Source organism: Arachis hypogaea, chromosome 18, assembly GCF_003086295.3.
Source record: "Arachis hypogaea cultivar Tifrunner chromosome 18, arahy.Tifrunner.gnm2.J5K5, whole genome shotgun sequence".
Taxonomy (NCBI): Eukaryota; Viridiplantae; Streptophyta; class Magnoliopsida; order Fabales; family Fabaceae; genus Arachis; species Arachis hypogaea.
The window spans coordinates 17,623,196-17,639,430 of NC_092053.1; the positions used below are offsets into that span (position 1 = coordinate 17,623,196).

At 32.3% G+C, this 16,235-nt stretch overlaps 1 protein-coding gene across 1 annotated transcript; it reads right to left on the reverse strand.

The window, feature by feature from the left end:
- Positions 1–6,541: 6,541 nt before the first annotated feature.
- Positions 6,542–10,217, reverse strand: LOC112769676 (uncharacterized). The gene is made up of 4 exons (XM_025814162.1): positions 7,891–10,217; positions 7,506–7,817; positions 7,307–7,415; positions 6,542–7,216 (listed from the first exon to the last, which is right to left on the reverse strand). Exons 1-4 carry the CDS (start codon positions 10,215–10,217, stop codon positions 6,542–6,544), a joined length of 3,423 nt encoding a protein of 1,140 aa, XP_025669947.1.
- Positions 10,218–16,235: the final 6,018 nt, after the last annotated feature.

Genomic DNA, 16,235 nt, shown 5'->3' on the forward strand with positions numbered 1-16,235 from the left:
TCATTATAGTCTTATTGTTTTATATATTGGGATTAGTGAACAAAATTAAACATTGATATATTATCTATGTTACAATTATGAAAACGTGATTTAGTGGTGTTTTATTTGGGGTTTCCATTAGTGAGTTTATATAATACGTGAATATAGGCTGAATTAGAAGTGGTGTAGTGGTTTATACTAACTCAAGGCCCACACCACCATTAAGCTCGAAGCAGTTAATGTAAAAAAATGAAAATCAAAATTTCCTCACATGAGCCCTGTTGCGCACAATCTTCTCCATAGCTGAACCCTTGTTTTCACTCTCCTCCTTGTTGTTTCTGAGCAGCACTTGCGTCGTTGGTGCGTCCTCGCTTCCCTCGCCTTCGTCAGTCACATCCTCTTCCACTCGGTCGTAGTGCTCGTTCAGGTAACAAGTTTCAGCTCTTTCATGCTCATAATTTTTTTTTTTCAATTAAGTTAACTTTAATTTGAATTCTATGTGGGTATGAACATTCACAGATGAAATATAAGTCATTTGGGGTTGCATGTTCTAATCTTCAATGTATTTGTTCAAGAGGGTTAAAGTATATGGCCACTGATAGTTCCTTCTAATTTCTAAGTTAAATATATTAAGTAAAAAATATTCTTTTGATTAAAAAAAATTGCGATTTGCACAACTGCTATGAATATGAACATTGATAACGGGAATGGTTAATCTAATGGAGTATATATTGTTCATGCAAATTAGGGAATATTAACTTTAGTCATATTTTCTTAATTAACTCTGTTAGGATTATTAATGATGGATGTTAACTTTAACCATGGTTTCTTAATTTTTTATAGTTATGATGGTTTCTTAATTAACATCCATCATTAATAATCATAACTATAAAAAATTAAGAAACCATGGTTAAAGTTAACATCCATCATTAATAATCCTAACAGAGTTAATTAAGAAAATATGACTAAAGTTAATATTCCCTAATTTGCATGAACAATATATACTCCATTAGATTAACCATTCCCGTTATCAATGTTCATATTCATAGCAGTTGTGCAAATCGCAATTTTTTTTAATCAAAAGAATATTTTTTACTTAATATATTTAACTTAGAAATTAGAAGGAACTATCAGTGGCCATATACTTTAACCCTCTTGAACAAATACATTGAAGATTAGAACATGCAACCCCAAATGACTTATATTTCATCTGTGAATGTTCATACCCACATAGAATTCAAATTAAAGTTAACTTAATTGAAAAAAAAAAATTATGAGCATGAAAGAGCTGAAACTTGTTACCTGAACGAGCACTACGACCGAGTGGAAGAGGATGTGACTGACGAAGGCGAGGGAAGCGAGGACGCACCAACGACGCAAGTGCTGCTCAGAAACAACCAAGGAGGGAGAGTGAAAACAAGGGTTCAGCTATGGGAGAAGATGTGTGCGCAACAGGGGCTCATGTGAGGAAATTTTGATTTTCATTTTTTTACATTAACTGCTTCGAGGCTTAATGGTGGTGTGGGCCTTGAGTTAGTATAAACCCACTACACCACTTCTAATTCAGCCTATATTCACGTATTATATAAACTCACTAATGGAAACCCCAAATAAAACACCACTAAATCACGTTTTCATAATTGTAACATAGATAATATATCAATGTTTAATTTTGTTCACTAATCCCAATATATAAAACAATAAGACTATAATGATATATATTCTACCAAAATATTTCAAATTAAAGACCAAAACAAATGCTACATACGAATATAATTTGCCTTATTATGTACTAGCGGTTCAACAAGACACTAACGTGCTTATATAGCCGCTTTTTTATTATTTTAAAAAATTAATTTAATATTTTTAATATATTATTACTTCGTCAAATTTATTAAATTATTATTTTTTTATTTTAATATTAACATGATCCTATTTATATCGTATTTTAGTATTGGTGTTAATATATTATTCACCCTTTAAATTTGTCAAATAAGTTTTTTTTTTCATCATTTCAAAATTAACGTAGCCTTAGTTATATGATATTTTGTTAAAATTAAAATTGCTATAAAAGACTTTTAAAATGTTAAATTATAAAAGCACACATTAAAGATATGTATATGTTATCGGAAAAAGATATAGGTAAAAAAAGTCAAAAATGTTATCCTAATTTAATATCAATAATTATAAATTGTTGAATAATTAAAAATTAAATTATAAAAAAATAAAATATTTTAAGGTATTTAATAATTGTAAGAAATATAAAATAAATAGATTTAAATTAAAAAATAATAAAAAGGAATTATGTTGTTATCATGTGTAATAAAATCAAGAAAAAAATTTACTAACATTATTTATAAATTAGTCATTTATTTATATATAAAATTTATTGATTTTTTCAATCCTATTTAATTTGAAGCAAATTTAAAAATTTAAATTCAAAATTCACCTTATTTTTATGCATAATTCTAATATATAAAAAAATTTATTTATTTAATCTTATATCGAACATATTTAATTATCTTTAATTTTATTATTATTTCTAAGTTATTAATTTTTATTTTGATTTTATCATCTCATCCTATTTTACACTATTATTTTTTTATTCTTTTTACATGTATAACTATTATTGTTCTGTCATCATTATTATGTTGCCTTGTTTCATTTAAATTCCTTTTTTTTTGTTTCTTCTTCTATTAACCCCAATCGCAATCAATTAGTATCATACCATTATCCCAACTTTTATTTTTGTTCACTACTTTGATCCATAACTATCCATTGTATTAACTTTTGAGTTGTTAACTAATTACTTTCTTATTTGATTTAGATATCTAGATGTATACATATTATATAGGCACTTATTTTTCATAGTTGCTTTTTACTTCATATTTTATCATTCTAAGAAAAAATTAAGACTTCAAGCATTCAAAAATTTTGTATTGAATAAGTAAATAAAAATTTTTATAACTTATTCAATTTTTTTAACATGTAGAATAGTTAATTTTAAATTAATATATGTATAATACTAAAAGCATTATGTTATAGGTACCAAGAGTACATTAAAATAATATCATATAATAATTTAAAGGAAAAAATTATTCTTTATACATTAATTTAAAAAAAATCATGTGTAAACTATTTTGTTTTTATTCTATCAAAATACGTAACAATGATTTACATAAGAATTTAATAAAGTTGCTTTAAAATGGGTGAATTTATTTTTTATGTAAAGTAACTGACAGTGTACAAGAGAATTTCTGTTAATAATAAACCTTTCTTCTCAATATAGACAATATTGAAATTTAAATTGATATTTCAATAAATAATGTTGTTTATTAAAATAAAGCACAGAACTATGGATAAAAACTAAAAAAATAGATGCATATAGAAAAGGATAATGCTAAAATTCTATGTCATTGTGTATGAGAATAATGATTTCTTTTAAAAAAAATTTTAAATTTTTTATCCGTTTTTTATTATTTATTTTATTTAACTATAGTTATTTAAATTAGACTTTACATTTATTGAGTTATGTTTTCTTTCAACAAAAAATATATTTATGAAGTTATTTTCATTTTTTTGCAACAGTACATTCATTATATCATTATTTTAATAAATAATGTAAATTTTAAAAAATTGAAAAAATATAATTTTATGTTGATTATATTTAAGAGTGAATTATATGTACTCCTAAATGAAGCAATTACATAATTCTCTAGTGGATTAATATAGAATTTACAGAATGTGAATACATGATTGAGGACGCAATCTTAGATTATAAAATTAAGGGTAAGATAGGAAAAAAGAAGTGGATACCAAACTCCTCTATCCGCATTATATTTTGTTACAGATTATACTTTTTCAAATCTTCTAAACATATTTGGAGATATGGTGGGATGAGAACCTTTAACTTACGTATTAGTTTTATTTAATTGAATATTGGCAGTGAATTCAAGAATTAACTACTGTATTTGTTGGAAATACAATTTTCACCACAAATTCTTCGAATAGCTAGCATCAAGTAGGCAATAAAAATTTAACCATAGTAAAAGTAATAAAAATGTACCGAAAAAATTTGAATAGGTCAGCTAAACATCTTTGTGTTTGAAATGAATCTATGTTGAACTCTGTGCAAAAACACAAAAACAACTAGACATAACAACGAAAACATTACTAGGATGCAAATAAGCTAATAATGAGTCATATTATTTGACAAAAACACCATCAGAAGAAATCAGGTGAGAGCTGGATCATTCTATCTGGTTCTCGTCTGGTGTTTTATTGAGATCATAATTTCTCATGGTAGCCTTGTCATCGATCCAAACCTCCTCGTCGGAACTGTTGCTGGGCACGAGTTCTTCTTCCAGTGAGTCTGGAACTATCTCCCCTAAATCTTCTGATTTCTCTTGAAGCTCTTCTTGAGATATTCCTGAAAGTTAAATCGCAACAAAACAATTTGAATAACATTACTAAACTTTACAGAGAAAATGGTCTGGCTGCCATATTCTACAAGGTTTGTTAGACTTACGTTCCCAGATTTTTGTGAGTCCTTCTTCTATGAAATAGAATTTCTCTCGAGCCGCAATATCCAGTTCAACCAAGAGATTGTTCTCGCATCGAGCCTAAATCAGAACAAAAGAATCATCAGAACAATTGGGCATTCCAACAAACTACGCAGCCATTACATAGAGTTCTCTGAAAGTGTTCATGGGGAGGGGATTTGTTGACTAAATTCAGCAAGATTTATCCCAAAATTTTATCTTTTAACCCGATACTATTTACTACGTTCTGCTTGAGTTCTCAAGAATATAGTAAAAAAGATTTTGCCTCAAATATATATGCTTTATGGAGAAGTTCATTCATAGCAATCACAGCACATAGCCGAAGATGATGATCCGCATATGTCATAATAATGCAAACCCATTTAAGGTTCTAAAAATTAAATCGTTAATTAAACTGATACAGTTAAAAATTGAAAGTTTTAAAACATTAACCAAAATTTAATGAAAAGTTGGATACCCATATTACCTTTATAACCAAACCAGAAAATAGATTAGTATCATTAAGACGTTCGTCATTAGTATTATTTAAAATATGTTGACTTAGTAGTTTTTGATAGTTATGTTATATTGCTGCAGTCACCATTGAAATCGAATATAGATTCAGCTGTGGATCATTCTTGACCATGTTGAAAAAGTCCTCGTGCAACTAATTAATAACCAACAAGAAAAGAAAAAATCTCAAGTTTTTCTTCACTTTTTTTTTTGTTCTCGGAAAATCATATTTTATAAACTAAAGAAAAATACTAAAAATAAGAAATCTACATAAAATCTACTACCAATTTGGGTGAACTTCTACAAAATAACAATTCTTTTAAGTGATTTTTAAAAAACCCTGTATTTAAATAGCTCGTATAAAAATATTTTTTAATTTAACAATTTTGTTGGATAGAATAACATAACAAAATTTGTTTGTTTATATGTTATGTTAAAAAAAATTTATGTAAAAAAGGTAAAATAATAAATTATAACATTCTAAAAAAATATTTTTTTATTTTTTTAATATTTTTATGTTTACTATTGAATTTTATTAAACACAAGAAAACTATATATTTTATCAGAAAAAAATTTAATAACGTAATGAGACCTAAATAGGTACTTATGGGAGTATGTATATTTAAAATAGAATGAAAAGAAACTATATCTATATATTCAAACCAATAATTGTACCAATTATCCTATCCCTAGCATGCAACTGTACTCTATATATATATAGTTTGATTTTACTTTTTTTAAATCCAATAATATATATGTTAACATTAATTGAGACTTAATATCTTGCAAATTATTAAAGTGATATCCAAAATAATAACAGTAACAATAATAATAATAACAATTAATAAGCTGATTTATACCTTGATCTCCTCCAGTATTTTATGGGAATGTCTAGCATTTGTAGTTGTTAAGAATTCGAAGCCAAATTTCTTTCGATACTTTGCTCCGAATTGACACAAATCCTACAACGTTCAGAGTAGTATAAATCATCAGATAGTTGGCTTTGTCTTATGGTTATGGTTATAGAACCCTTGATTGGTCAGTCAGTTTGGATACGTACCGAAATTAGTTCAGTAGGCGCCCTACTAATAACTGTACCTATGTGACTGTGTGCGGAGAATGCATCCAACCATGCTCTAATAGGCGATTTGGTGAACCATAGATCTCTAGCGAATGAAATTGTGTGCTCAAGTGAAGAGAACGGAGATGCCTCTTGCATCGAGCGGACGAAAAAAAAGCTGCTGGCACACATAAAGAGGTCATTCTCTTCTAATTTTCCTGCTTAGTCCCAACACATAAAAGGGTGAGCGTGAGAACTCTAAGTATACATGTCTTGCTAACGTATTCTCAAGATCCATACACTTAAAAAAGGCAAAATTAAATAAGATCAAAGTCGATCCAGACGACTGATTTTTATTATTATGCTATTTGCTTATAAATAAAATTTCAAGAGTATAATAAAGGGAAAGGTACAAGTGTGCATGTCATATATTGGTAGCCAAATATATCTATGAATCAGCAACCTCTTCACCGGTTTCGATTGTGTTAGGTGTGGGTTCTTCTAAGTTGCCATCCCTTGTCAACGAGATACCTTCAATATCACACTTAGACAAATCAGTCAAACTTTGTTGGAGGGAAAGTTCGACCTCACATTGTTCATTGTATTCACCCATGTCGAACAAATCTCTCGGCTTCACATGGACCACTACGCTCCATTCCTTATCGACCTCATCCTCCACATAGTATACAAGGCGAGCCTCGGAAGCAAGAATGTACGACTCGTCATCTTCACGATCCCCAGTATGAATCGGATTGCTAAAGTTAACACAGGTGTGTCCCAAAATGTCTTGTTTTATGCCTCTACCAGACGTGGTGTCTGCCCAAATGCATCTAAACAAGGCCACAGAGAATTGGCCACTGTAATTCATCTCAATGATATCTACCAATCTTCCATAATAGGAGACGCCACCAACAGCCATGTTACTGTCACGAGCGCTTGCATAACTTCTAGTGTCAGATGTGACACAAACCCCGCTATTTTGGGTTCTCATTCCATCCTCTCTTGATAGTGTTCTAAACTTGAATCCGTTGACATTGTACGCCTTAAAGCGCTTTGCCTGAATATTGGGGCCACATGCGAGCCACTGCAATTCTCTCGGGTGCATCGTACTTCCCAGTGGTATCTACCAATGATATAATTATTTTTAGAGTTGAGTGGCAGGAGGCAATATATTAACGAAACTATAAATGGAAGAGCCGTACAGAAGATTCACCTCATTCTTGAACCACTCGGCGAATTCTCTATGGACAACCCTGTCAATGTAGGCTTCATTTCTTTTGCCAATACTTCGTAGCTGTCTTTTTCTACTAGCCCTAAAATCCCTGAGTATACCGTGTGGATGTACTGTTAAAGGTATAAACAAATATTGCCTTCGGGTACAATATGATTCTAAGGTTAATAACTGCACTTACTCTAAGAAATTCTCTACACCTGCGCAATTGACCAATACGTGACGATGTGCTTGAAGTCTCTCGGTTGGTGAAAGATTCAAACTCTCGGAAGCCCCTACCGCTTTGCCAATTAGTGGGAACATGCTGGTCGCGTTATTAGTCGCATCTTCACTCGGTCGATCATCGACACGCAATGGTCGATTGATCCTGCTTTCAACGTTATCTAGATATCTCGAACAAAAAGTGAGAATCTCATCAGATAAGTAGCCCTCGGCAATTGATCCTTCCGGTGCTGCCTTATTACGCACGTACTGCTTAAGACGACCTAGGTACCTTTACGAGCGAGATACGTGTTAGGTTGTTAACTTTTGAAATAACTCAAATGTAAAATTAGTCTTATAGGTACCTTTCAATTGGATACATCCACCTATAATGCACCGGGCCTCCTAGGCGTACCTCTTCAACCAGATGCGCGGTTAGGTGTACCATGACTGTGAAGAAAGATGGTGGGAAAATTATCTCCATTTGACAAAGAGTGAGGATCACATGTTCCTGTAGGAGAGGAAGTTGTTCAGGGTCTATAGATTTACTGCATAGTCGTCGAAAGAAAGTTGACAAATCAGCCAGGACGACTGCCACTGGGGCTTCCAATACATTCCTGATAGCTATTGGGAGAAGATGTTCCATGAGAATGTGGTTGTCGTGACTTTTCAAGCCGGAAATTTTTCGCTGTTGTAGGTCAATACAGCGAGATATGTTACTCGAATGACCATCTGGAAAGACCACATTCTTTAAGTTCCTAAGAAAAACGTCCTTCTGTGAATTCGACATGGAGAATATTGCAATGGGATATTTTCCATCTTCTCGTGGCCAAAGTTCACGCCTAATTCCCATCAGCTGGAGGTCTTTTCGAGCTTTGAGGTTGTCCTTGGACTTACCACTGTCGTTCAGTATCGTGTAGATAATGTTGTCGCACACATTCTTCTCTATGTGCATCACGTCCAGATTGTGACGCAACAAATTATACTCCCAATATGGAAGATCAAAGAATATACTCCTTTTTTTCCAAGGAGACTCATCTTGTAATGCAGCCTGTTGTCCGCGCGCTCTTTTACCGGCTTCCGTTTGCACCTTACCAAGCTTGACATGCACATTATCCAACTGTCTCAAAATATCTCCACCCGACAATATTATAGGCGGACCTCTGACCTCTACCTTCCCATCAAATCGGACCCGGTCCTGCCGAAATCTGTGGCTTTGATTCAGAAAGCGCCGATGACCCATGAAACACCATTTCTGACTAAACGTGAGTCGCTTAGACTCGGCATCCAGGTTGCACGTAGGACATGCTCTCCCACCGTACGTATTCCACCCAGATAAGTTGCCCAACCCTGGAAAATCGCTGATTGTCCACAACAACGCAGCATGCAGCTTGAATGTTTTTTTCTCGCTAGCGTCGTACGTATCAACACCACCCCACAGCTGCTTCAACTCATCTATCAGCGGCTGTAAGTAGACATCTATGTCATTACCAGGCATCTTGGGACCGGGGATAATCATAGACAGCAAGAAAGAGCTGGGTCTCATACAACTCCATGGGGGCAGGTTGTAGGGGATGAGAATCACGGGCCAAATCGAGTACCTTGAGCTGAGATTTCCGAAGGGATTAAAGCCATCACTAGCTAAGGCTAAGCGAACGCTGCGTGGATCGCCACTGAAGTGAGTATATCTTCTATCAAATGCCTTCCATGCCTCTCCGTCTCGTGGATGCCTCAAAAAACCATCCGAGTTAGGACCTTTCTTGTGCCACAACATGTCAACAGATGTCTTACTGGACATGAACATCCGCTGCAGTCGTGGAACAAGGGGAAAGTAACGAAGAACTTTCGCCGCCTGCGGCTTTTCATTCTTCTTAACAACCACGTTGATCCGGACAACGGAATTCCTCCTACTCTTTTGCTTCCATCTCGAGGTCCCACATATCTTGCACCTAGACAGTTCTTGATCGCTGCCATGATATAGCATGCAGTCATTCGGACATGCATCTATCTTCTTGTACGCAATACCGAGCTTTCGTATGATCCTCTTGGCATCGTGCAGTGAAGCCAGAATCTTTGCATGCTCAAAGGACTCACACAGTAACTCTAGTATCATTCCGAATGCCTTGTCGCTCACGCCGCACATGCACTTTATATGGTATAGCCTGACCAAGAAAGCCAACTTCGAGAATTTCGCACAACCCGGATACAATTCCTGCTCTCCATCCTCAAGCAGCTCATCAAAATGACGGGCCGCCTGACTAGGTTCGCTATACAAATAAGGCAATTCTTCGGCATCCCCCTCAACATCTTTGTTGCCCGAGTCATCTTCATCGACAACAGAACCTGGAAAGTTGAATGCCTCACGAACCATGTCGCGCAGTGGATCTCGGTAGACGCTACCAGGGTCAACTTCTTGTGTCTCAGTAGAACTGTCTCCTACGCGTCTCTCCCCGTGATGTAACCAAAAAGTATACTTAGCAGGAAACGGTTTTAATAGCAAGTGATCATAAGCATCCTCTCTATTTTGGAATAGCCGGAACCCACACAAAGGACATGGACAATGTATCATCCCATCGGATGATGCATTCGCAAATGCGAAATCCAAAAATTTGTTCAACCCGGCCTTGTATTCGACACTACCTCGTGGCTTTGAGATCCAACTCTTATCTATATCCACTTTTATGATGTTCATATAAACAAATGCATAAAAATTTAATAAGGAAACACAAATAGAAAATAAAAAAAAAATACGGACAAACTGTTCAACGGGATATATCAAAGGAAAAATTATTATAAAGAACCGTTAGGAAGATTTAATTATTAAAAAGGACCTTTAGTACCAACATTATTAAGAAGGAGTAACTCATTTTATAATGTTTAAGTCCTAGAATCAAATCTTTTATAAATAATTTTTAATTTTGTGATCTTTACCCAACAAAAAATAAGACAAAAGATTATAAAAATAATAAAAAATTAAATAAATAAATAATAAAATTACTGAAAATGTTAAAAATATAATAATAATTAATATAAAATTAAAAAAAATAAATAAACAGTTATAAATTAATATTTTAATAATGAAATTTCCCTAACAATCTATTAGACTAAATTTTTTAAAAGTAATTAACTACTTAATCCCAAGTGAATATTCATACATATCTATATAGTGTTGAGAATCAAACAACATATGTTAAAGATTATAACAAATAAGTAAAAGTATAGTTAAGAATATATTTAGTTCATTATAATAAGATTTGGTTCTTCTTCACCAATACTATAAAAAGATTTGGTCATTTTTAATAATTTTAGTATTAAATATCCTTTTTAATAATTAAAACTTCATAACGGGAGAGTAATATTCCATATTAATGCAGTAAGTAATCCAAAAGAGAGAACGGGAGAATAACCCGGAAATAAAACATAGATAAAGGTACTTGTATCCGGGCTAATTGATAGAATATAAATGGTATTAGGAAGGTTGCTTACTCATGGTCTAATTCTGCACGTTTAAAAAATTACTGGAAAGAAGAATTTCTGGTTCCGAAGCCAAAAAATGGAATGGAAAAGAAGAGATTCCTTAAAAAAAAAACGGGAGGATATGAAGTTAGAGTATAAAGATATAAAACACAAAAGTATAAATAACAGATCACAGAGCCCAAAAAAACAACAAATCCTTTGAATATTTTCATGTGGAGAGTGAAATAAATTGAAAAATATTTTGGTGAGCATCTTTTCTTTTTTCAAAACTTGATTTCCATCTTCCAAGTTGCCTTTTCATTTTGCGGTATCATTATTCATTAGAGTTTCAGTGGTACATCCTGATTTATGTTTCATTTATGATGATTTTTATAGATACATTGAGGGTACATGTCAGTGAGATAAATCACGATTCCTGATATGAGAAGTGTAACGAATTCATCATACAAATCATTAATCAAAGTAAACAATATAAGAAAATGGCTAATGCATGTGGGAAGTGAGACTTCCAAAAAAATGGTAGCCACATGTATGTTACATAAAGAAAGCCATCTTCATCCTTCTCTTCATATATGGTTTAAATAATTGCTCCTGTAAGAGTGAGTACATTGTCAACTAAAATGAAAATGGCCTTTTCAGCGCTTAAATATTGATATTATTACCAAAAGAGTATAACTAATACTCCACCTTAAATTTGTCATTTAGCAGCTGAATAAAGAAAATCAATGACCATGATCACTGGCTAAGAACTAACTTGTAAATACACATATCAGATACAGTTCAAGAATAATTAATTCAGGTCCTATCACAATATAAAGAAACATATCAAGTGAAGAAAAATATAGTAAGAAGTCTAGTTGACAGCTTTATTATATCATGCTGCATATATTAATATCAACTAAAGTTGATGTAAAATATTTCATTGAAAGTAGCATACCGCTGTACTATTCTCAACTATACCATTGGAAAAACGATTTCACTTGGTCATAAAAGTGAACACAATTTGATTAGTATCATTCAAAACAGCTCCAACAATCATATTAGATACATCTTGCTGCGTTATTTTTATCCAACCCCTCAAAAGTTCCTCACTTTCAATTTATTGTAAGGCTACATAAACAGCTCTACTAGTCATTTTATATTATTAAATAAAAGATTAATACTAAAGCAAACCAAATAGTACAAATCAAAGTAATCATGAACCAATTTGAAATATAAAAAGTGCTAGAATCTCAACACAATCTTAGGGAACAAACTCGGTCAATGAAGTAACAAAAAAGAGAAACTTAATAAAGTCTTGAACAGAGTACTTTTTTTTTTTTTTGTGCAAAGGTCTTAAACAGAACAATAAGAAACAAAAAATGGGATTAACAAAGCACAGAAGCTAAGGTTAGTAACTACGAATTCTAAAAAAATGTAACTATATAAGTAAACACGCAAAGTCCATATATAATATCTCCATCAATTTTCATACTTGGAAAATTGCCCAAAATCCTATCTTATGTAAATCAAGTTCTCTAAGAATAATTAGTATATAAACCAGCCAAGATATCTAACTGCAGAAACTAATTAAGTACCAATTTCAATATTCACATAAATAATAATACAAAGGAAATCACTAATTATTTTTTAAAAAAAATTCAAAGTAATAAAAATAAGTACATTAAAATTATTTCTCTAATTGAAGATTATTAAGTCAAATCTCACTTCCTACTATAACTATTACTTAAAAACTCTAAGTGCATACTGTACTCGTTGATTAATCGTTATGTGTATATGGTTACATACTATTTTAATTTATTTAATATATAAACTAAAAGAATGGTCAATCATCCATTCATAGGATACATATATGAAATAATATCTGATTAACAATTGCTTCTCTTCTAGTGACATGTAAACATAAAGAGACTGTCATATATATTCTGATTTATCTGCTCCCTCTCTATCTCTCTTTGATCTGTTTCCTTTTATAATAATGTATATTAGAAACTAGGCCTTGCAGCTTGTATTATGGCATAACAGCAGATAAAATGAGACAGCATAAATCATGCAGGGTGAAACCAGCAGCTATGTCTGAGTATATGAATCAACAAGTGACATAACATATATTTCTATAGACCACAACTAGAATAAAATTAGCTCGTTCATTCTTCCGTCCAGGCAAATGAAGAGAAATATATAATAAATGAATAAATGTATTAATTATTCTGTTGCAATCTGTTGAACATAACAGGTACCAATCAGTCAAACTGAAAATAGAATAAAGAGTCATGTATCTATATGTTTGTTATAACTTAGTAATTCCTCTTGATCTCAACAGTTAATTCATAAGTCAGAGTTTTTGGAAATTAGAATGTCACCAAATATACTATATTATCAATTATCCAACATTATCCAAAACTCACATAATATTGCTTATTTCAAATTAATATTACTAATAACAGGCAAAAGATGCAGTGGTGAGAAGTTGTCAATGCAGGTAAGTATTGGTTATAACACATAGGCAAAAATAAGGTTACATCAGGATCAAATACTTCTTACTATAACCCTCGCCTCACTAGGAAAATGATCAATTCCACTACTCACATATGCAAAAGATGAATGGATGCAATATTAATAAATAAAATTTATCATAATGGATTTCAAATTTCCAAGCTTAGAGGCAGACCATAGATGCAGGATAGAATGCAAAGAGCACAATGGAGATCGTTATGAAAACTGTAGAGTTTTTTCACATGCATGATTTTAATTATTTTTACCCTTCTTTTGGTCTAGTTTGACATTGAATTATTTGATCAGCACAAGTTAATGATGCATGGTGGTTATGGAAAAAATTGGAGACCTTCACTTACATGTATCAATAATTGACTTAATCTTGTTCCATCTATAGTTGAAAAATTAAATGAGCTTATATATACTAGTAATATTAAAGGATAAATATGTCAGAAGTAGCAAAATATAGAGAAGGATAAGCTTTACTAGTATCAAATTTTTATTAATTGGATGCACAATAGAAGATTTCGATCACACAATTAATTCTTCTTAATTCTCTTTCTATCCCTTATTGTTACAAATAATCCCAATAAAAGATTAATACTAAAGCAAACCAAATAGTACAAATCAAAGTAATCATGAACCAATTTGAAATATAAAAAGTGCTAGAATCTCAACACAATTTTAGGGAACAAACTCGGTCAATGAAGTAACAAAAAAGAGAAACTTAATAAAGTCTTGAACAGAGCACTTTTTTTTTGTGCAAAGGTCTTAAACAGAACAATAAGAAACAAAAAATGTGATTAACAAAGCACAGAAGCTAAGCTTAGTAACTACAAATTCTAAAAAAATGTAACTATATAAGTAAACACGCAAAGTCCATATATAATATCTCCATCAATTTTCATACTTGGAAAATTGCCCAAAATCCTATCTTATGTAAATCAAGTTCTCTAAGAATAATTAGTATATAAACGAGCCAAGGTATCTAACTGTAAAAACTAATTAAGTACCAATTTCAACTTTCACATAAATAATAATACAAGGGAATAACAGAGGAATTCATCGTTGATGATGATGGACAGAGGTATTATACTATAATATTTGTTATCTTTTGGAAGATAAACTTGCAATCTGCTAATTAATCGTACTGAATCAAATCCCTAACTCGAAATCGCTTCAATTAGCCACAATTTATAGAAGATATACCCAAATCCATGTTTAGAACTCTGAACCAATAATGAAAACCACAAGAAAAGCTCAATGTGGAAGAACAAACCGGTGAAAGTGGGAGGTAGCGATAGCTAGGATTCGCGCACTGGAGAGGACGGTGTTGGGATTTCACGCACCGCCAGTGAGATGCTCAACTTCGTCGCTGGTGATGGAACCACGGTTGGCCGCTGCGCGATTCGACGGCGAAGACGGAAGCGCCGAGTGGAGCAGATGGTACGCGGCTCTGCTCCCGCTCGTGTTTGGCTTGCTACCAAAATGAAGTGACGGGTTTCTGCAAATTTGGGGGGAGGAGGGTTTCAATTAATGGCAGTAAAGTAAATGGGGGAATTGAATTAAGGAATTGAATCTCACCTGGCAGAAGTTTCTGGGTGTACTCGCGGGTAGGTTGCGCCAGAGGGAGGTTGGGTGCTCTTCGCGCCTCTGCTCGTGCTTTCGTTCGCGCCAAGAGGTTAAGTGAAATCAGGAGGGTTAGTATGAAGATATATACACCAAATTCGAGGCGGTTCGGACTACACGGCCGATATCCAGGAAGGTTTAGCGGTACCTGCCAGACCGCCAATGATCTTTGCCGGGATCTTCTCAACTAGCGTCGTTTTTGGCATGGGCCGTTGTTTCTCCGCCGCTAGGTTCCGCATCTGTTGTAGTGTGTAGTGGTAGTAATAAGTATTCTTCTAGTAACCATGCTGATAATCATATTATCTCTTTACCTGTTTATCTTTGGTTGCCCCATGGTGTTGATACAGTGAGCAGTACACATGAGGGGTACACTTTGTAATGTTTCATGATTTGTTTTGGATGTAATTTATATGAAAAGGATATATCTTTGGTGTAATTGAGATTATCTAGATCTGTTAATTTAGTAACAAATCCGTTCGAAAATATGTTAATGATAACAAAAATTAAATATTATTCTAACAAATTTGTTAATTATCTTTAATTTATTATAGTAATAAAACTTTAATTTTTATTAATTAAAATAGAGCAAGACAAGCATAATAATAATAATAATAATAATAATAATAATAATAATAATAATAATAATAATAATTAAAAATTTAAGTACAAAAAATAATATATTCAGCATCATAACAATATACTGCAGGATAAAAAATGTGGATGTGTTTTGTTTAGTTTATCAAATATGGGAGTAGTAGTAAATCGTGGCTTACAATTTTGAAAGTAAAAAATTTATTAAAAAAAGCCAATGAGCTATTAATGGTAAATGGTGACTCATAATTTGATGCTAACAAAAACTAATCGTTATTCACGATTTGTAATTTTGTATAAAATGACTTTTCAAATTCATATGTGTCACATATCACTTTTTTATTGTAATTGAAATTAGATTTTTTTTTCCAAAATTAAAGAGTTTTACTCTTTTTCCTACTAATTTTACAACCAAAATATGCCACATGTCACTCTCTCATTGCAATTAAAATTAAATCTTTCCCTTTTAAAATTAAAGAGTTCTTTCTTTCTCCCTACTAATTTTACAATCAAAATG